The sequence below is a fragment of the Urocampus carinirostris genome, chromosome 3, assembly GCF_059441175.1.
Source record: "Urocampus carinirostris isolate Australia breed hairy pipefish chromosome 3, RoL_Ucar_1.0, whole genome shotgun sequence".
NCBI classification, from domain to species: Eukaryota; Metazoa; Chordata; class Actinopteri; order Syngnathiformes; family Syngnathidae; genus Urocampus; species Urocampus carinirostris.
In genome coordinates, this window is record NC_142351.1 from 9,591,696 (window position 1) to 9,614,649 (window position 22,954).

At 40.5% G+C, this 22,954-nt stretch overlaps 1 protein-coding gene across 1 annotated transcript in view; it reads left to right on the forward strand.

Moving 5' to 3' along the window:
• The window catches only part of lama5 (laminin, alpha 5), a 159,593-nt gene that overhangs the window by 91,709 nt on the left and 44,930 nt on the right, over positions 1-22,954 (forward strand). The window contains exons 42-54 of the mRNA XM_088330583.1: positions 1,083-1,196; positions 4,054-4,178; positions 4,252-4,332; positions 5,635-5,849; positions 7,110-7,210; positions 8,559-8,745; positions 10,268-10,408; positions 11,942-12,087; positions 15,993-16,103; positions 16,850-16,961; positions 19,354-19,524; positions 22,175-22,371; positions 22,450-22,566. Coding sequence (XP_088186709.1) covers positions 1,083-1,196; positions 4,054-4,178; positions 4,252-4,332; positions 5,635-5,849; positions 7,110-7,210; positions 8,559-8,745; positions 10,268-10,408; positions 11,942-12,087; positions 15,993-16,103; positions 16,850-16,961; positions 19,354-19,524; positions 22,175-22,371; positions 22,450-22,566 — 1,818 coding nt within the window. The remainder of the gene's footprint in view (positions 1-1,082; positions 1,197-4,053; positions 4,179-4,251; positions 4,333-5,634; positions 5,850-7,109; positions 7,211-8,558; positions 8,746-10,267; positions 10,409-11,941; positions 12,088-15,992; positions 16,104-16,849; positions 16,962-19,353; positions 19,525-22,174; positions 22,372-22,449; positions 22,567-22,954) is intronic.

Sequence of the window (22,954 nt, forward strand, 5' to 3'; positions counted from 1 at the left end):
TTTTCGAGAATTTTTTTTTAAAAAAAAAAAAAAAAACGTTTGCTTTATTCCAATTTAGAAATCTTCGTTTGGTTTGGAAATTTCAGAATTTCGGTTCGTTTGGCAATTTGCTTACTTGGCAGGCGATCAAAAGCCTGCATCGAATAACTTTGTGCTTCCGGACTTTCCCGAGCGTTATAAGGTCGCGCATTTGCATATCATTTTCCAAAGTAGACGCACAGGGAACGCAAGAAAAATGGATAAGTGGTTAGGAATCAAGCCAAAACCTCAGCCCCAGAAGAAAAAATCAAAAGAAGCTAACAAAATTGATGACGCTACAAAACGTAAACGTACATTAAAGGATCGTGGAAAGAGGAGTTCACGTGGCTTGTAGCTGACGACGCAACGCAAACATTTCATTTCATGATTCAATACAGGTACATACTCATGGCAGATGGAAAGCAGCGATGTCATATACATGCAATGAATGTTATAAATATATTAAACTTAATTTTAAAGTATTTTGTTGTATATTCTAAATATCAATCCTTTATACTTTGCAACAATGTTTTTCTTTTTTGTGATGAGACGTCTTATTGTGTTTTAAGTTATGAAAAATGGGGCAGGCAACTTTATGGCAGGCAAAGTTTCAGAGTTGTCTGCCCTGGTGTCTGCTAACTTTTTCTCATGAGTTTCAGACACTGGAATTAGCAACTAAAAATGGCTAAAAGCTCCAAGAAGTTGATAAAAGGGTTAATAATTGACTTATTTTAGAAACGTGGCTGCTAAATGTCGTTGCACAATTGTTCTGATGCTCTTATACCATAGGCCAGTCTCCAAGCACTACCTTGTCCGTACTAGTCATTAGTCTGTGCAGCTCTTTGACACTTTTCTTGATAAAGGGCTATACAAATAATCACGACTCGACTATACATCCTGACATTCTGATTATCGTTTCTCTTTTAAGCCTTTATTACGTGTTTATCCTGGAGTGTCTAACCTGGTAGTGAACAACGTTTACCACATTGTTATCAATGAAAATAATTCTAATAATGTGACAAGTCCTTCCTTGACGCTATCCTTCTCTGAATCTATGCTCACAGAAATGTGCTCCAGGTTTCTACAGAGATGCCATCGGTCTGTTCTTGGGAAAATGTGTACCTTGCAACTGTCATGGACATTCAGATCAATGTTTGGATGGATCGGGAATATGTGTGGTGAGTTCAATTATTTTAAGTCTTAAATGCAATGTATTTAGTCAACCATGGAGGGTACAGTCAGTGCTTTTGCAGCAGAGCGTGCGCCAGATTCCATATTTACAGCGCTTGGTATTCTCAGGCTGTCGCCCATCCGAGCACTGACCAGGCCCGACCTTACTTAGTTTCCCAAGATTGGGCATTCTCAGGGTGGTATTACGACAGGTCACACTACCTAGGAAGCACCATTTCGTCTGCTGACACTGGAAAGGGTGCGTTGTTTGAGGCTTCCTTAAAGAGTTCAAAGTAGAATATTTCATCTATTATGTATGTCTAAACAATGCCCAACTGTTAAAGAGCCCTTACAATTGTTTTTCCAGCCACGTCCATCTGCTTTTCTTACTTTTAGAAAGCTGTTCGGGGCGTGGAACAGAATAGGTAGGAGAAAAATGAGGACAAGGCGGACGGGCAGAGTTGAAGAGTGACTTAATGGTCGTCACAGCAGTTTTTTGTTTGTGTAACATGAAAACGGTGAAAGTAAGAAAGGGACTGTTTCAAATACAGTCCAAACGCCACCCCAAAAAACATCAAGAAATGCAGCTAAGAAATGCACGTCCAGGCATGCGCAACATAAGGATCTTAACAACGGCTGCAAAGATGACACAAGCCAGAAGATGACGTCAGGCAGTGAAAAGTTCAAAATTCCGTATCACACCTTTAACAGTTAATCTTTTACAGTAGTGCAATCTGCTTTTCGTATGATGGGATCATGCATTTTTTTTGCGGAAAATAACATTTTTATTTATTATGATAAGATGTTAATGCTCATAAATTGTTGACTTGGGCAGGTAATCATTTCAGTTTAATCAAAATCTCAGGTATTGTATTATGACAGCTTTAGGTTAGCAGATATTTTGATTTTTTTGTTATTTATATTTACATATGGCCTTGTGAATTTAACATTAGCACAAAGTTAACACATGTCTGTTTTGGGATTTAAATACTTTTATAAAGTACTGTATTTTTACCGGGGGGAAAAAATCCTTTGAGCATTTAATCTTTCTCAAAAGAGAAGGACGTAGCGTCATCACCACAAACATTGTTTTTTCTGCTCATATATGTAAGCCCAAAGTAATGCAATGCATATTGTACAAAGACATACTCAATATTTCGAAACAAAATGTTGATTAGTATTAGTATTGTTACACGCCGCTGCCTGTCAATGGTCTTATGAAGAGCGGTATGACGCTCTAACCAAGAATCAACGGTGAACAGATGATGAAGGTGCTGTATCTAAGTCAGATCAGTAGGCGCCTCCACATACTGGTAACCCTGGAACCCAGTACTATCTGTTCCATCTGGGGTTCCAAAACCCCTACTCAAAAAAACTGCCTGGAGAGGGATGTGCGCCGCCAAGATGTATTTGCTCTAGACACACCACAGGAAGTGGTGCCACAAGGACCCTGATGGTTAAGGGATCGGTGAACCATAACACAACAAAGAATTGAATATCAAAGTTTACATGATTTGAAACTGAAAAACACATGAAAGTGAAAACTAAAATGATTACCGTAAATTCCGGACTATAGAGTGCACCTGATTATAAGCCGCACCCACCACATTTTAAGAAGATAACCGCTTTTGTACTTAGACAAGCCGCACCTGTATATAGGCAGCATGCGCCCACATTTAAACATGTAACACAATCCTGAAATTAACCCAAACCCGACTTTGAGTCCCGCAATTTTAAATGAGGGGGGGATTTTGTAAGGTTTATTGTTCTATTTTCTTTATTAATTATCCATTATCCGTTATCGGTCAATTCATAATACGCTACAAAGCCAAGGAGCCGAGACACTTGCTCTAAGCCAAAAGGCCGAGTCAAGGTCCTAGCCTCAAAGCCATGCTGCGATCAGTGCGAATGCACCGTTCCCGGAGGTACTGCAATACCGGGCTGATGCGTGGAGTGGACAGAGCAAGCTCTTAGTACACAGTCCAAAAATAACAGCTGGCAAATTGAATGTAAAATGATACCGGTACTTAACGTATAACGCAGAGCTGCAGAGTCCGGGTCCCGTTGAAAATAATCCAAGGAGAAAAAAATGTATATTTCCAAAGGTAAGGGTGGGAAAAATATATTTATCCATTATTGTCCGCTGCGTCCACAAACACGTCTCACCTTTACTCCACTTCCCATCAGCCCCCGTTGTATTCGACCCTTCTTTTTGATTCGCCCGTGGAAAACATCAGAATAAGTCTCTAAAATAAATACATTACAAAAATATACAGTTGCAAATACATATTATACATGGTTACACATATTTCCAAAGAAAGACGGTACACCGAGAGAGTTTTCAAAGCTTTAATAATAATATTATAACTTTCATCCCAAACCGTGTCTGTGAAGGGTAGCAAAACGCTACTAGGAACACGCTCTCAACACAAGGAAACGGGTCTGTTAAAAAAAAAAGATACAGTTCATGTTCAAACCACGGTAAACCGTGTTCATCTTCCTCATTATAATTGACGTCATTAAAGTCGTCTTCCCCGGTATGGGAAAGAGACGTCGTCCTACACTCCTTTATTCAAAAACACGCTAGCAACACACTTGCATATATTCCACCGGTCTAAAACTTACCTTCTGTACTCGAGCGCCGCTGTTAGAAAAAGTACATAAATTGGCCGCATCACTGAATAAGCCGCAGGGTTGAACATTTGGGAAAAAAGTAGCGGCTTATAGTCCGGAATTTACGGTAGTTGACTCCAAATAATGAAAGTCCTAATTGATTTTTCTTTAGTCTGAATTCGTCCTGGCGTTGAGGTCAAACTGTGTCCATCAATTTCTTGTGATGTGTTGTGTCGTATGTGTTTGTGTCAGGATTGTCAACACAACACGGCCGGCGACCACTGTGAGATATGCCAAGCTGGTTTCTCCGGCAACATAAGTGCGGATGGGCTTTCATGTTCCAGTTGCCCGTGCCCTCTGAGTGTGCCAACCAACAAGTCAGCACTAGAAAAAAACTTCAGATACTGTCGCTTCTGTGCTAACAAACTGACTTGCTTTGTCTTTGTGCAGTTTTGCACTAGGTTGCGTGGAGAAGAACGAGCATATGCAGTGTTTGTGCATGCCGGGTTACGCTGGGCCACACTGCGAAAGGTAACCCAACAAAACAACAACAAACAGAAAGTGTATACAGTAGCTGCCGGGATTATAATAATAATTATCATAATACATTCTACTTCAAAGCACCTTTCAGGACACCCAAGGTTGCTGTACAAAGAATACCAAACTACAATGAAACAAGAATAAAACAAACCAGTAATAAATAGCAAATAATAACAAAGTAGCATTAAAAAGGGGGCGGTAGATGGTCAAGAAAAGGCAAGTCTTAAGAGGTGAGTTTTGAGTCCGGATTTGAAGGTGGACAGGTCGCAGATTTACGGAGGTCGGGCGGTAATGAGTTCCAGAGCTGATGGGCAGAGCGGCTGAAAGCTATGGTTGAGGATGGCTGTTGTCAGTGGGATGAGGGAGGAGCGAAGACGGTTGATGGAGCGCAGGTGGACGTAGGCTAACCGGATGGTGTTATTGATATGCAAGTTGAAGAAGGACAGTGTGCTGTCGTGGATGACACCCAGACTCTTGACCAAAAAATCTGAGGAATTGTCATCGAAAAGAGAAGGAGCCGACTTTAGAAAGGGTGGATTTGGTGCTGATGAGAAGTACTTACGTTTTATTTCTGCTCAGTTTTAGGAAGTTAAAGGTGAACCTTGATTGTATTTCAGAAAAGCAGGAGTTGAGGTCAGGTGGTTGGAGTATCGAGTGCATATAGGCCTCACTCTAAAACCACTTGCTTAAGACAAAAAAACATTCATACTGAAAAAAGCAGGCAGAAGAAAAAAAAAGGATGAGCTATTGATCAGCTGCTCTTTTTATATGGACCAGGGATGCTTGACCAGTTCATGCCTTTATGGGTCTTAGATATCTGATACTCACAGTATTAGGTGACGCTGTTTGAAATTGCTCAACTTGTTAGAAACACAAAGAAGTGAGAAATTAGTGTAATGTTTTGTACTTGGGAATATCCTTCCAATCGACATAATTATTTTATCAATACGTAGCCTTGGATGTTTCATTTACATTCAAATTTCATGTTATCAGATTTCATTATGGTACATAGTAAATTGGTACGTCCGGGAACTGTCCAAAAGGGGACGTAGTCGATCCATCCATTCCAAAGTGAGTTATTTGAAACAAGGAATGTGGAAGTCCTTTTTGTGCTGGGCTTATTTGCTCTACATAAGTTAGAGGTACCGTTGTAGTTGGACATTTGAACAATCTCACAAAAAACATCTGCTTTCACCCAAAAATCAGAATTGATTATTAAGCTCTGCTGTGTGAACCCAGCCTTTGATAACATGACTTACTGCATACCGCCCAAAATCTTTATTTGCCTGTCAGGTGTGCCCCTGGTTTCTACGGCAACCCTATGGTGCTCGGCAGCACATGCCAGCCATGCAATTGCAACGGCAATACAGACCCCAACATGCTGTTCATCGACTGCCATCAACTGACGGGAGAATGCCTAAGCTGCATGCACGACACCACGGGGCCTCGCTGCGAGGTGTGTGCCCCTGGTTACTATGGCGATGCAATCGTTGCCAAAAACTGCACACGTAAGTCAAAAAATCTAGGCCTATCTGGCCCTAAGTGAAAAAGTACCGTAAATTCCGGACTATAGAGCGCACCTGATTATAAGCACCCACCACATTTTAAGAGGATAACCGCTTTTGTACTTACACAAGCCGCACCTGTATATAAGCCGCATGCGCCCACATTAAAACATGTAACACAATCACAAGAGCGACCCAAACCCGACTTTAAGTCCCGCAAGTGTAACTAAATATAAAGTACTCAGACCAAAAACCACAGCCGGCAAAATGAACAGAAAATGATACCGGTACTTAAAGTTTGATGCAGACCTGCAGAGTCCAAGTCCCGTTGAAAGTAATCAAAGGAAGAAAAGTCTATATTTCCAAAGGTAAGGGTGGGAAAAATATATATCCACTATTGTCGGCCGCGTCCACAGACACGTCTCACCTTTACTCCACTTCCCGTCAGCCCGCGTTTGCACCGCCCCTTCTTTCTCATTTGCTCGTGCAAAACATATCAGAATAAGTTTCTAAAATAAATACATTACAAAAATATACAGTTGCAAATACATATCATACTGTACATGGTTACACATATTTACAAAGAAAGACTGTACACCGAGAGAGTTTTCAAAGCTTTAATAATAATATAACTTTCATCCCAAACCGTGACTGTGACAGGTAGCAACACGCTAATAGCAACACGCTCGCAAAACAGTAAACGTCTCTGTTAAGAAAAATGTACCATAATTGTAAAGATCATTGTAAACCGTACTCATCTGCCTCCTTATAACCGACGCCATCAAAGTCGTCTTCCTCAGCATCGGAAAGAAACTTTGTCGTATAGACGTCGTCCCACGCTCCCATAACCTAAACACGCTGGCAACACGCTCGCAAAGTAAAGTTTACGTGCAATAGCTCTGTTTCCTTCTATATCGGATTGCTCGATTGCCTTTGGCTTGAAAGCTGCTTCATGTGCCTTTCTTTTGGCAATTTGCATGATGAGGGTAAGCTTACGCTAATTTAATTTGTGCACAAGCTAAGAAGTTGCGGTCTTCCTCGGCGCATATATTCCAGCGGTCTAAATCTTACCTTTTGTACTCCAGTGCCACTGGTGGCCTTTAGAAAAATGACATAAATTGGCCGCATCACTGAATAAGCCGCAGGGTTGAACGTTTGGGAAAAAGTAGCGGCTTATAGTCCAGAATTTACGGTAATTAAACACATACTGTGGGATTTTCTTGAACAGTACCCATTAAGTACTGCACTGTTGTTTTTTTATAGGATGCAGTTGTTCACCCTGTGGTACTGCGTCGTGTGACCCGCACACTGGCCAGTGTTACTGCAAACCCGGCGTTAGTGGACCTCACTGCGACCAATGCCAGGTTTGTTGACGACATGTAAATGTTAGAGATATTATACGAGAGGCCGTTTGAGAAATACAGCATACTTGTATACCATCAAATTCTCACACGAGTGTATACTCAGTATACTCTCATACGGACACAGTCATACCCATGCACAACGCTGCACAGTCTCTCATAGACTTTACTATACTCTCATACACACACACTACAATACTTTCTCACACATTTCTTTTATTCTTTCATACACACACTAACATGCTTTTGCACACATATGGGGTCTCAGATATATGAGAACACCAGGATTGGATGACGGTGTTTGAAGTTTCTAAACTTGCCAGAAATCCAAAGAATTGAGAAATTAGCGTTATGTTCTGTCCTTGAGAATGTCCTTCCAATCGACATAATTATGTATGGTGAAAGCATTATTTTATCAAAAAGTTGCCTAAACAAAGCCTGCAACAAGGACAATACAAACATCTTCTTTGTTCCTTTATCTTTTGTTTTCTTCTATCCTCACTGTAAATGTGAAACTGGAGTGGCACGTCCAATTTTGTTGTCACAATATGTTCAACCCATTTTGTAACAATGATAATAAAGGTATATTCTAATTCTAACACTCATACACACACTACTATACTCTACGGGATATAACACGTTTGAATGAGATTATATGTGAGAGAGTTGTAATATATGTATATGAATGAGTATAGAGAGTATAGTAGTATGTGTGTGAAAGGATAGTATTGTGTATGTAAGAGCATAGTAGTTGGTGCGAGATAGTAAAGTAGTGTGTGTACAAGAGTATAGTAGCATGTATTATAGTGTATAATAGTATTTGGGTGACGGGATCGTGGTGAGTGCACTATGCTCTCGTACATACACTACTACACTCTCACACATACACTACTACACTCTCATACACACTACTATATTATCACGCATATAGAGAGTAGAGTAATATATGTGATAAAGCATAGTCATTTGTCTGAGAGTATAATGGTATTGGGGTGTTTGTGCATGGGTATGGTTGTCTATCTGAGATCCTTGTCGTGCATGTGGGAGAGTATGATGTTTATATGTGAGAGCAAGTAAGATTTACTTCTCTTATGGCCTCTAATAAATCAATGCACACACATACAAAAAAGCAGGGAAAGAGATATTGATCCGGGCATTATTGCGATCTACTGTCAAAGGTTGGGTGTGTAGGTTAGGGTGTTTGTAGATAGTTGAAAGTAGATTTTTTTTTCTCGATTAAGTATCTGTTAACAATGCCTAATTGAGTTCAAAGAGCCTTTATTTTTATTTTTCCACGGCAATGAAGAATTTTCCTGATTGGTCTAAACATTTCATTCCTCCTGCCTCTCAGGACGGTTCCTTTGGCTTCGAGTCATGCGCCGGTTGTCGGCCATGCGACTGCGGAGCTTCTGCAGCATTAGTGCATCGGTCGTGTGACCCTCAAAGTGGTCAGTGCAGGTGCCAACCCGGAGTCAACGGACCCAACTGTCGCCAGTGTGCTCCTGGATTCTGGGATTACGGACCTGATGGATGCAAACGTGAGCAGACAAAAACTGGCATTTAACGTACAGTGCTTTGCAAAAGTATTGTTCCCCCCAAGAACCTTTTGATATATTGCCATATTTCAAGCTCCAACATTTAGAGATTAAAAAAAAAAACACTCCAAAAATATTTTCAAAGAGTCATGTTTTGCAAATCTAGAAAACTGAAATATTTGCCCGTTCATCCTGAGAAAATTGTTCAAGTTCCTTAATGTTTGATGGTGACCGTTTGTGCATGGCATTTTTTTTTGGATCTTTTAACATATGCTCTCTATAATTGAGGTCTGGACTTTGGCTTGGCCATTCCAACACCTTCTAGATTTTTAGTTTTAAACCGTTCCGCTTTCAATTTTGGCTTATGATCAGGGCCGTTGTCCTGTTGGAAGGTGAACCTATAATCTCAGACTTCTTGCAGACTAACAGAATCGCCCTATATTTAGCTCCATCCATCGTCCCATCAACTCCAACGATATTCACAGTCCCTGCCAAAAAAGAAAACCCCAGAGCATGATACTGCCACCACCATGTTTGACAGTGACGATGGTGTTTTTTTTAGGGTAATGTGCAGTGTTACTCTTACGCTAAACATAACACTTTGCATTAAGCTCATAAAGTTTAAATTTGGTCTCATCTGACCAGAGCACAGTGTTATTTGTTTGCCATGAATACCTTTTAATGGTATTCTTTCAAAAAGGGCTTTCTTTTTGCCACCCTTCCATTCAGGGCAGATTTAATTAGGGTACGACGAATAGATGTCCACTGCACAGATAGTCCCACATCAGCTGTATGTCTGAAAATGAAATGAAATGAAATGATCTGCATTTATATAGCGCTTTTCAAGTCAATGACTTCCTAAAGCACTTTACAGTGTGCTTCACATTTCCCAATAGCGGCCTTGTATTGCAGCCATGTATGACGCTAACCTGCTCATTGGGAGTATTAGGCGTTCAGTGTCTTACCCAAGGACACTTCGACTTGTAACACGGACAAGCCAGGATTCGAACTGGGATCCCTTGATCCCAAGACGAGCGCTCTACCTCCTGAGCTACTGCCGCCCCACTGCAGGTCATCCAATGTGATCGCGGGCCTCTTGGTTGCTTTTCTGATTAAATTTCTTGTTGTTTGGGCCGAATGTTTAGCGGTACAGCCAGGCCATGGTATGTTTCCAGAGGTTTTATGCTTTATATATTTTGATATTAACTGAGACTTACCTTGTTAGTCATTTAGGTTGACATCGGATCATTCAGATATCATTGGGGAACTTCTGAAATGAATTGGCTGAGTTAAGAGAACAGGGGGCCAATATTTAAATTATAAAATGTTGAAATAATTCGGTTGCAGTTTACGATTGTATCTCACATGTTGTTGATTTTTAACAATAATTTACTTTTATTAGTTTTAAGTTTGAAACCTAAAATGTGGCAGTATGTCCTTAAATTTACTGGTTTGCGATACTTTCGCTAGGCACTGTAGCAATTCACCGAAGGTCCTGAAGGTGTGACTTATTTTGTTTTCCCAGAATGCAACTGCAGAGGCAGTCAGTGCGACCCCCAGACCGGAGAATGCCACTGCCGGGAAGGCATGACAGGAAAACAGTGTGAAGTTTGCTCACATGAACACAATGTCCCCGTTGCACATGGTCACCACCTGCAGTGCGAAGGTAGTACTGCACATGCAAATACTTATGAAATGTATGCACACCCATGGAACCTGAATCAGGTGTTGTCTCATGCTTACTGTACAGTTCAGCTTATGAATTATAGTTTGGCGGCGGGTGGCGACATACTTTTGTGCAATTGGTGCGATTTATTTTTGCTTCATTTTATCAATGCACATGTTAAACTACAAGAGGGCGCTTTAAGCATGTGTTGATCATTTCAACATTCTAAAAAAAAAATGAGAAAGGCTGTGTCAAGGTTAAAACTTGAGATTGTAGTAGAATGAAGAAAAGAACACGACTCGTGAGTCGAAGATTTAGGTTTTTGATAGCCCGTGGTTCCAAGATCTGCTCAGGGAGTAATCACGCTCTGCCTCTGGCAGGAGGCTCATTCATTGGAAAACACAAGAAAGAAACAACACTTTTGATTGGTTTAAACAAGATTATATGAACACAGAAACAAATCTGATTGGTTTAGACAGGAATCACATGTTTAAATGCAGTGTATAATGTTGGTTACTAGATGGCCTACGATTATAATAAATGAGCAATAAGGATAGTAAAACTTTGTAACACAATGCGTCTCTGTAATTGTAGGGAGGCAAGCTCTCGAGCGGGCTTGGAATGTAGGGAGGCAAGCTCTCGAACGGGCCTAAAAAAGGCCATCTTGATTAATAGTTAGCAGGCCCCAAGAGGCTTGAGGAGTAGCCTGAGAAACTGTTAGTGGCCACTCAAGTTTTAGCTTTTTAATTAGAGACACACGTTTTGGTGCTTGGGAACCTATTCTTTTGACCTTGGAGGTGCTTGCCTCTGAACATAACTCGAAATCGTAAAACCACACACTTATTGAGTATATATTATACTCAAATATAAACAAATAAATATATATATAAATAATATTTAAGAAATATATGAACGTATAAAGAGTACAAAAGTAAGAGTATAAAAGTATACAAAGATACAAGAGTATAAAAAGCACATCTAAACCATAATTTCCCTGACAGGCTGAACAAAAGTGGCACCTGAGAAAATACCCCATGTAACTTTCCTGAATGGATGAACAAATGGGCATGGACTTTAGTATAGCGTCCCCGGCTGAAAGATGGTTACCTCAGATGTGAAAACTGCCCAAAAAAGCTGATTATTCATTTTTTTAGTTTTGCTGACTCACCAGCTTTCCCAGAAACACATTCCAGGCTGGACGAGGGAAATTCCACCCAAAAAAGGTTTTGCAATCTCAATGCGGGTGATGTTCTAATAGTGCACTGCCATTTTAGTACTTTATTTTTTATGTTCAATTAGTATTTGAATGTGTTTTAGTGATCACGTAGATATGTTTTATCACTATTTAGTGTTATTTTGGATGCTTTGGGGAGGCGGGGAACGGATTAATCGCTTTTCAGTCATTCCTTATGGGGAATATTCACTTGAGATGCGTGTAATTCTAGATAAAAACACAATCCGGGACTAAATTGATCTTGTATGTAGAGGTAATGCTGTACTTACATCTGACGCAAGTTTATGTTCTCATGGCAGCCTGTGATAATTGCGTCATCGTGCTGCTGGATGATCTGCAAAAATTGGATTTCGACTCGCTTGCGGCACAGCTTCACAACCTGAACACAAGCGCTATGGCCTGGACTCAGCTGCAGAAGCTCAATGCATCCATGGAGAATGCTGCTGTGAGTTTCAATACACACTCAAAATGCATCTCAAATTCATAATCATCATCAAAACTGTTTACATTTCCTGAAATTGTATTATATCAAACAGCAATTTTCATGTATAAGGCAAAAAAACAGGTCAATACCAGAAAATTATGAGAGCATATTTAAGAATCAGGAGGGAAGCTATCAGTTTAGGGGGAGACATAACTTTCTTAAATGTAAGAAGAATATTGAAAAAGTTTCTGTATATCTATAACCGGTGTAAAACTATGGAACAATCTCAATGAGGACTTGAAGCAAAGTCAAAATATCCATCCACAGTTCAAGAAAAGGAACACATATATGTTGCTTAGTGGGTACAAAGGAGAATGACCTTGAATAATTACTGGTGAATTTGTTTTATGTATTAATATAGCACAGTAATAAGAGTCAGAGAGATCTAGTTGTATGTTTGTATGTACCGCAAATTCCGGACTGTAGAGCGCACCTGATTATAAGCCGCACCCACCACATTTCGGGAGGAAAACCGACTTTGTACATACACAAGCCGCACCTGTGTATTAGCCGCATGCGCCCACATTGAATAAATGCAACACAAACACAAAATTTACCCATAACCGACACAGTCCAAAAACACAGCCAGCAAAATGAACGGAAAATGATACCGGTACTTAAGGTTTGATGCAGACCTGCAGAGTCTGGGTGCCCGTTGAAAGTAATCCAAGGAAAAAAGTGTATATTTCCAAAGGTAAGGGTGGGAAAAATATATATCCACTATTGTCGACCGCGTCCACAAACACGTCTCACCTTTACTCCACTTCCCGTCAACCCGCGTTTGCCACGCCCCTTCTTTCTCATTTGCTCGTGCAAAACATATCAGAATAAGTTTCTAAAATAAATACATTACAAAAATATACAGTTGCAAATACATATTATACATGGTTACATATATTTACAAAGAAAGACGGTACACCGAGAGAGTTTTCAAAGCTTTAATAATAATATTATAACTTTCATCCCAAACCGTGCCTGTGAAGGGTAGCAAAACGCTACTAGCAACATGCTCGCAACGCAGTAAACGGATCTGTTAAGAAAACATACCGTACTTTTAGAAATAACGGTACGTAGTCCTCATCTTCCTCCTTATGACCACGTCTTTAAAGTCGTCTTCCCCAGTAGGGGAAAGAGGCTTCGGCATATAGACGTCGTCCTACGCTCCTTTATTCATAAACACCCTCGCAAAGTAAAATTTACGTGCGTTAGCTCTGTTTCCTTCTTTATCGGACTGCTCGATTGCATTTAGCTTGGAAGCTGCGTCATGTGCCTTACTTTTTGTAATTTGCATGATGAGGGTATGTTGTTGCAGTCTTCCTCGCCGCATATATTCCACCGGTCTAAATCTTACCTTTTGTACTCGAGCGCCGCTGGCGGCTGTTAGAAAAATTACATAAATTGGCCGCATCACTGAATAAGCCGCAGGTTGAAGGTTTGGGAAAAAAAGTAGCGGCTTATAGTCCGGAATTTACGGTAGGTACATATATACAGTGAGAAAGTACGTACTTGAACACCCTGCTATTTTGCTAATTCTCCCACTTAGAAATCATAGAGGGGCCTGAAATTTTCATCGTAGGTGCAAATCCACTGTGAGAGAGATAAACTAAAAAAAATCCAGAAATAATAATGCATGATTTTTTATTTTTTTAACTTATTTGTGAATTTACGTTATGAATGTTGTATGCAACAAAATTAGACATGGCACTTCATGGTAAAACATGTAATAAAGACTTTGGAGAGGAAAACAGATACAACGTCAGCATAAATAGGCAAAAAAAATATTACAACATGTGCTTATTAAAAGATAATGCAATGGATTTAGTACAGTATTTCATTTCCAGCCTTTGGTCCTGCAAAAAGAAGAGAGAATAAGAGAGCCAAGGCTCCACTTGCGATCAAAAAGAAGCAAAATATTATCACCAAAACATGAAATTGGGACGCCGATAAATAGACATGGAAAAGCTTTTTATGATTTGGATAGGAGAAACAGAGCCCGTTGGGGACACTATTGGCTTATCAAGGGCAAAAATGAAGGAAGCGGTCGCCTGCTCTGAAAAACTGCAGGCTTTTATCACAAAAATAATCAAAACTATATAACAATCAGTGAGTGGAAATGTGCTAAGAAATTAAACTGACGTTTTACATGTTGTGAATTTCCCTGCGGGGATGAATAAAGTACCGTATTTTCCACACTATAAGGCGCACCTAAAAGTCTTAATTTTTTTCAAAAGCTGACCATGCGCCTTATAACACAGTGCGCCTTATATATGGCTCAATATTAAATTCGCAAGGTCTCGCAACTTACTCAACAGCCGCCGACTCGATTTTACCCCGAACGTGGAGTAGTCCGCGGTGTATGCTGGGATTTATATACCGGCGTTTCATTGGCTAACCAATGTATCAATCATCATTTGAATCGATCACTCTTGGCTGAAGTTTTTCGGAGCCTTGGATTGGCTAGATGGCCAAAACAAACCCTGCAATCGGCCGAGTTTAGCAATGGCGTAGCAAGTCCGCGGTGTATGCTGGGATTTATATACCGGTGTTTCATTGGCTAACCAATGTGTCAATCATCATTTGAATCGATCACTCTTGGCTGAAGTTATTCGGAGCCTCGGATTGGCTAGATGGCCAAAACAAACCCTGCAATCGGCCGAGTTTAGCAATGGCGTAGCAAGTCCGCGGTGTATGCTGGGATTTATATACCGGCGTTTCATTGGCTAACCAATGTGTCAATCATCATTTGAATCGATCACTATTGGCTGAAGTTATTCGGAGCCTCGGATTGGCTAGATGGCCAAAACAAACCCTGCAATCGGCCGAGTTTAGCAATGGCGTAGCAAGCTTGCTAAAGTACGCCATAAAGAATCATGTTTCATTAGTCTGTATTTGTAAATATTCTACTCTCCTGGATTTACTTCACTCACGGTTGTAAGAAGACCATGATTGCGTATCATTATTGAACGTGAGAACTTAGGTGAGTTATGCGGCTTTATATTTTCCCGGTATCTTGTTTTAGAACTATGTTGCTGTGATGAGTTGAGTGAATTAAACTCAATTCCAAGTGTTTATTGTCATATGCACAGTAAAGTTGTGAGCGAAAAAGAAAATAGAAACATAGAAATGTTTGGCATTTCTTGAATCCCAAGACTTCAACCTTCCGAATGATATTTGAAATGACGCATTTAAGTGACATCGTACGGACACCGCATCCGCACGTGTCTACGACACGTATTTGCTTCTTTGCAAGCTTTGGGAATGTTAAGGGGGTAATCAGTTTGACTGAATCATCTGACTGTTTTGTCGACGTTCCCATTGTAGCGCCTTATAATCCGGTGCGCCTTATCTATTGAAGATATAGGACCAAAATCTATTTTTTGGGGGTGCGCCCTATAACCTGGTGCGCCCTATAGTGCGGAAAATACGGTATCTATCTATCCATCTATCCATCTATTATTTTTATTGTTTTTTTTTTTTGCATTTCTTTAGTCGTATTTATTCTTCTATTTTACTATATGATATATTGAATATACATTAGTGTACCTACAGAGCAGTTGCAGTTGCCTTGACTGGGGGTTTGCTTGCATTTGATGGCCTTGGAACGGATTAATCTCATTTCAATTCATTTCAATAGGAAAACGTGTTTCAATTTACAACGGTCTCACTATACGACGTCACTGCTGGAACCAATTAAATTCATAAGTAGACGTACCTCTCTATGCTAATTAAAGTGCTATTAGTGTTGGGGCAATACCAAAGTTGGTGGTGTTTTGGCTTAAAAATGCCGTTTGGTTTTGTATGTCTGTGAATGTATGTATGTGTTTAAAATATTTTCATCATATGTTTTCTATTTTTGAACATTGCAGCATGCCATTGAGAAGTACAACCGCTCATTGGACGACAGCCGCCATCATGCCAGTGTATTAGATGGGGAGATTCTTAACATCAGTGTAGATGTGGATACTCTGCAAGACAAGGTGATGCTTCTAAATGCACGCTTCCAGTAATCCACTTCTGTACACCTTAGTAGAAACAGATTTTGTGCAGGTGCTTGAAATCCTTTAAAAAAATTCGGATTGTAATGTTGCCTTTTCAAGGATTGAAAAGTGCTTGGATTTTGGGTGCTTGTAAATGCTTGAAATGGTTTCTCAACAAGTCTGCCTAAAAATGACGCCAACAGTGGTCTCTAGGGGCTTCTTCACCATTGCATTTCTTCTTTCCTCGTGTGTAACTGCAGCTAGCATTACTTTGCATGGCATTGTCGCATAAAGCGTCATCGCCCCCTATGGGTCGCGCCCAAGAGTACAGTTGCATGCAACTCCTAAACAGGGCACTCTGAATTGTGTATTAGTGCAAGTATCACGTCTCAATTATGGACATTTATGCAAAAATGAGGGTAGTGTTTCCCCAGTGGTAAATTCCTGTGGGAAGAACGTTGCAACTGAAAATGTAAGCTACATATTAGTCATTTTTATCCAACACTTGTGTGGAAAGAGATTTGCTTTGAAAACAAATCTATTCATGATTTAGTCTAGATCTGAAAATCATATATAGGAATGAGAACTGTTCTTCTGATTTGTTCCTGATGGTGATAATGATTTTTTTGCGATATTAACCCAGGCATCAAGGTATCATATGTACATTTTATTGCACACTTAAAGAACTATTGATCGGCGGAACATAAACCTTATTGTTTTTCTGCCTGTGCTGATGAAACCCTTAGAGTGCAGTGATGGCGGAGCAAATCGGCGAGTTGACTAACAGCACTTCCAACACCCTCCAGAGAGCGGAAAACCTGGTTGCGTTCATCGACAATCTGACCATGGATATAAATGGTAGGAAAAATGAAAATATGTAAACTAATACAGTATTACCTCAGCACAGCTAATGAAACTTGAAAATCTGCAAAGCAGAAACCTTTTTTATTTTAATCAATGATTTACTTTAAAATGCCGCTAGTTGAATACTGCGCTTCACTCTTGTTTATTTTTCCACGTCTTTCCTGCAACCACCTCTCTTACGCCTCTGTGCTTTTCCTTGTCTCGCAGCGCCCTCTTTAGGTATTTACATTTCATAAAACAACACAAAATAAACACAATTGCTCAAATCCTTTCCATGGTTTCTTCGAGTTGGTTAGTAATGCTGGCTATAGAGAAGCTAGGGCGTTGCCTACCTGACTTGGTCAAAAGGGGCTTAATTTAGCAGGAAAAATAAGGCTCAATCCCGTTACTCCCTCTTTCCCTCACCTTTGTGCTTTACTCTTTGTGAAGGGTTTGGACTTTCTTGCTTTCAATATGAATGTGTTTTACCTGATTAAGGTGTAAAATTGAGGAAAAGGAAGTAATGGCATCGATCCTAATTTCCCCAGTGTCCAAAAGAGGTTATGGAGTGTCATTATTATTTTTTTGGCCTTGTTTGCCAAACATGGAGAAAATCCGACCAACTCGGTAGCGTAGATGGTAGGGCGCCCGCTCCGAGACTGGGAGGTAAGCCTCGGCCGAGTCATACTAGACTTACAACATTGGTACCCATTACCTCCCTGCTTGGCGCTCGGCATTAAGGGTTGGAATTGGGGGGTTTGGTCACCAATGACTCCCAACACAGCAGTTGGGTCTAAAACCCCGGCGCCGATCGAAGGCGATGAGTCACGTCGATAGCTTTGCGTGACAAAATGATTTCCGGTAGATATCATGTTGATGGTTGATACTGGCTGAATAATAATAAATACAAATACATCACTTTGAGAGGAGTTTTACAGTTCTTAGCAAATAATTTAGTGTGGAAACAGAGGCTTCAACTTGTTGTACTGTATGTGGTGCAAATCTTATTTGCAGTTACAGTAATCCCTTGTTTTTTGAGGGGGTTGCGTTCCAAAAAGAAAAAACCTTTACTTATTTTTGTGTTTATGTATTAAGTAAATTCATGTTTTTATGTATAGCGCTTTATCCCAAGGAGTCTCAAAGGGCTGCACAGACTATTGCAAACTACAGACTATCATGACTCCATCCCCTGATCTAAAACTTACATGATGGCAAGGAAAAACTCAAAAACCTCAAGTCAAGTGATGTTAATTTGTGACTTCCTTAATCACGAGGAGTTTCAAAGGGCTGCACAGACCACAGTTTCTTGCAAACCACAGACTATTATTACACGATCCCCTGATCTAAAACTGACATGGCAAGGAAAAACTTCAAAACCTCAACATATGGAAAATGAAGAAACCTTAAGACGGGACAGTCTTAAAGGGCTGCACAGACCATAGACTATTGCAAACTACAGACTCGTGTTACACCATTCCCTGATCTAAAATCTTCATGAGGGCAAGGAAAAAAACTCAAAAACCTCAATTCATATTTATTTGTGACGCCCCCTAATCACAAAGAGTCTCAAAGGGCTGCACAGAACACAGATCATTGCAAACTACAGACTATTATGACACCATTCCCTGATCTAAAACCTACACGAGGGCAAGGAAATACTCAAAAACTTCAACATTAGGGAAATGAAGAAACCTTGAGAAGGGATGGCGCATGAGGTAATCCCCCTTCCAAAATGACCAGGCTACAATGGATGTTACAATAACAAACAAAAAAAATAAAATGAAAAATAATGAAAGTATAATATACAAAATAAAATAAAATTAAAGTATGACCAGGTTGCAATGGATGTAGCTTTAACAAACAATAAACCAAATATAGGCCGTTCATAAGCTATAGAATCGAAGTGTGTTTTAAGCCTGGATTTAAACGGTTCCACTGAGATCGCGAATCAAATACTATCAAATACTCTATTAAACATTGCAACTAAAAACAAACCTTATTTACAGGCTTAAGTATTTTTATAACAAATAAAAGTACTGTGATTGTCCAGTACTGGTTGCGACACGTCACCCCTGTTTATGCAGAATCCACACCCATGCCGATATGTCACCATTGATTATGTTGGAGAACTGTAATAACAGCTCATCAAAGGATCCCATTCTTGAGCGACTGAAGTTCACAAAACACAAAATTGCATTTGCACATACATAATGTAAATTTGACAAGCTGATTGACTATTTAGCCAATCAGAATGCAGAACGCAAATTAGTGAAAGAACGATTATAGTATGGGATTACTGTGGGTTTTTTTTTTTTGCTTTATTTAGATTGTCAGTTTTGTCTTATTTCATATCATAATTTACTGGAGGATTCCACTTGCAATGCATTGTCATTTTCAACCTTTACAGACATCATAAAGTTGGCCAATTGGTCGCTAAACAGCACAGAAGTTTATCAGGACCAAGACGAGCGGGATGAGAAGATAAGGGAGGTGGAGGCCTTGTTAGAGGAGATGAGAAACAGAAGCTTCGTGGGACAAATGAAATCGGCTGACCAGGAGAAGATGGAAGCAGAAAAATGTGAGTAGGTTTCTTACAACTCTGGTGTGTGACGGATGGAAAATAAGGTTCCTACGGGGTATCAAAAACTTGAAAAAGCCTTAAATTTGATATCCGCAAATTTAGGCCTTGAAAATGTCTTGAATTGTATTTATAAATGTAAATGTTCTGAATTTATACAGCGCTTTTCAAGTCAATGAAGACCTCCCAAAGTGCTTTACAATGTGCTTCACACTTTTCCCTTTTACACACTAACCGATAGCAGTGTCAGCCATGCAAGGCAACCTGCTATCGGGGGCATTAGGGATTCAGTGTCTTGCCCAAGGACACTTCGACATATAACTCGGAGGAGCCGGGAATCAAACCTGCGACCTCTTGATCCCAAGACGAGCACTTTACCTCCTGAGCCAATGCTAGTTCTCTGCCAGTTTAATTTTAGTTAAAAACTGTACAGTAAGTAAACTAACAAAAGTATTGAAAGTTGTGCCGTAATTATTTTTTTTAAATTCACTCAATCTTTATCAATCTCGGACCGAATAAATATAATGTGTGAAAATGTGTTGAGAATACGTTAATAAGTTTCTAATTCCCTGTCAGCGTAACTTTAGGATGGGAAATGTAGGTTTGGTTTGACCTGTTTTGGTTAAGTGACAAAAAGTATAACTGGGTCCTGGCTGTACCAGGGATTGAACCTTTCGCGGTGGTGCCGTTGTTCGGTGCGGTGGCGGTGCAGATCTGTCACGGGTCGCCCCTTTGAGGCCCAGAATGCAGGGGCGTAGGGCGAGCAGTGTTCATTTTACCTGTGTAAAGTGATGTGTCCCGGGGACTCGCATGTTCAAAAATCTATGGGTCCCAACAGAGATCTATGGGTCCCCAAAATTTTGTATTATCGAGGTTGAAATTGTAAATCAGTGACAAATAATATAATAAAATCTATATATTCATTCATTTTTAATCATCAAATTATTAATTCATTTTCTGCATCAAATTATTGTTGGTAATATACTGATTAAAGGGATAACCAAAAACCTGTCTTTTTTTCATTTTCTCCTTTTAAACTTCCTTTTTTTCTTAACCTCTTTATACAACATCATCATTCGTAATATAATGCATCAAAGCAAGTGAGCCGTTTGAGAGCCGGCTGTCTTGAATGAGTTGAGCCGAAAATGCCGGTTCTTTAAAAAGAGACGGACTTTTCACTACACAATTAGGCGTGTAGATAAAAAACTCGAACCGCGAGACCAAAACAACATCTGCCGGATCTGCCTGACGAAAAGTTTGGAGTGCGGTAAAAAAAAAAATTATCTGGTAATGATGGCAATTTTGTGTCAAAAAAGTTGCGTCCTGGGGACGCACGTTGATTTGAGACTATGCGTCCCCAGCAAAAATGATGTGTCTAGGACGCAGGGACGCGGGCAAACGAGAACACTGGGCGAGGTGGGGATAACTGCGGCAGTCCGGAGCAGACCTCCGTCGGGCTATAGGGGTTGGGCAAGCGGACACGCCCGTGTGGCTGAGTCATCGCCAGAAGGGTTGATTTCTACGGCGTTGTCACTGCGCCCCTTCACTAGGCCCTCCTTATTCAGTCTGTCCTGTCGACTGTTCACAAGTAGCATCGGCGCCCCCGCCTGTCTGTACCCGTTCCCGACGCCTGTGTATTCTTGCTTAGTCCCACTCTTAGTCCTTGCCAGGCCGGGTCGGGGGCCAGTCCTCCCTCCATTGCGGTCTGGCTGCCCTTGTAAACCAAACCTCAGCCCTCGGGTACGCCATACCTTTCCCGCTCCTTTGGCAAGGGATGGGACCTTGATGTCCCCACCGTCGCGGCCAGGTGGCGTCAGGCGCCAGAGTCCATCACGATGACGCGCCTGCCTCCCCCGTCTGTATGCCAGTATAGGTCCAAGATTGGTCTTGAATTTCATTGGATGTGGTCTTTAAATTGAATGATAAAATTCCGGGGGGAACCCTTGAAAAGAAGTAACGTGTGTCTACGTTTATTTATTTATTTTTGTGTGTCTTTTGTTATAGAAAAAAAGTCAAGTCAATTCATGTTTATTTTTATAGCCCTTGATCGCACAAGTCTTAAAGGGCTGTACAGACTAGACACTTAGACTTTTATTACACCTTCCACCGATTTAAAACCTACATGAGGATAAAAAAAAAACTGGAAACCTCGGCATGAAGAAAACCTTGAGAAGGGACCACACTATGTGTAATGCCCCTTCAAGGATGACCAGGCTGACACGGACATCCTCAAAATGAAATGTAGGTTATTCATAAGCCATAGAATATATGAGTTTTCAAGCCTACATTTGAACACTGAGACTGAGGTTGCAGATCAAATCTCAGAGGGCAGAGCATTCCACAGTACCAGGGGCCGAATGGAGACACTCTCGAACCTGCGGATTTCTTCTTGGTTCTTGGGATCACGAGAAGATCAGCATTTTCAGAGCGAAGGCTCCGGACCGGAACATAGGGGGAAATTAAATCTGAAAGATATGAGGGAGCAAGTCTATGCATGATTTTGTATACTACCAAGAGAACCTTAAAAAATCACATCTTAAGCTAACAGGGAGCCAATACAGGTTAGCTAAAATCGGGGTCATGTGATCAAACTTTCTTGTTTTCGTTAAAAGCCTCGCTGCCGCAATAGAAGTAATATGTCTTTGAACAGTGTTGGAGCGTGTAAGAACAGACTTGGCGCGTCGTCAGGAGGACAACATAAAGGCGGGTGAAGCTGCCAAAGAGCGTCTTTCCCGCCTCCACGCTGAAATGATGGAGCTGCGTGACATTCTCAACACGGCGATCAACAAAACTGCTCGAGCTACCGAGATCAACAACAGTAATCAGAAGACGTTGGAGGACAGCAAGGTCAGTCAGACGCCGCTATTGTCGACAAAATGGCGCGTGACGTGTAGAAAACATGACACGACATTCTGCCCTCTCTAGAAAAAGGTGGACGAGCTGTTTTCGAAATACAAGGAGGTAGACGAGCTGGTGCGCATGGCGGAGGACCGTGTGGCTCAAGTCAACGAGATGCTCACCACTCTTCAAGACTCCAAAGAGGTACTCACAAAGAAATGCCACGGTTGGAAGAAAAATTATATACAAAATCACTCCAGATCACGGTTACATTTTTGCACCTCAATGCACAGGGCACAATACAATCGTATCTCAATTACCATTTTTTAATTATCACACAATGTCATACAGGAGCCTTATATTGTAGGACCTGTTGATTAGATAATACAGTATTACCTCAGTTTGCGCAGGTAAATAGAAACCTTCATTTATGAATTAATTAATGTCTTTATTTATTACTCCAAAACAAACCCAATTTTCACGACCAAGTATTTGTTAAACAATTAAAGTACAGTACTTTTAAACGATTTTCCCCCCACAAAATTAAAATTAATTTTGCTGTTGCTGTGCACAACTTTATGAATTAAGGAAC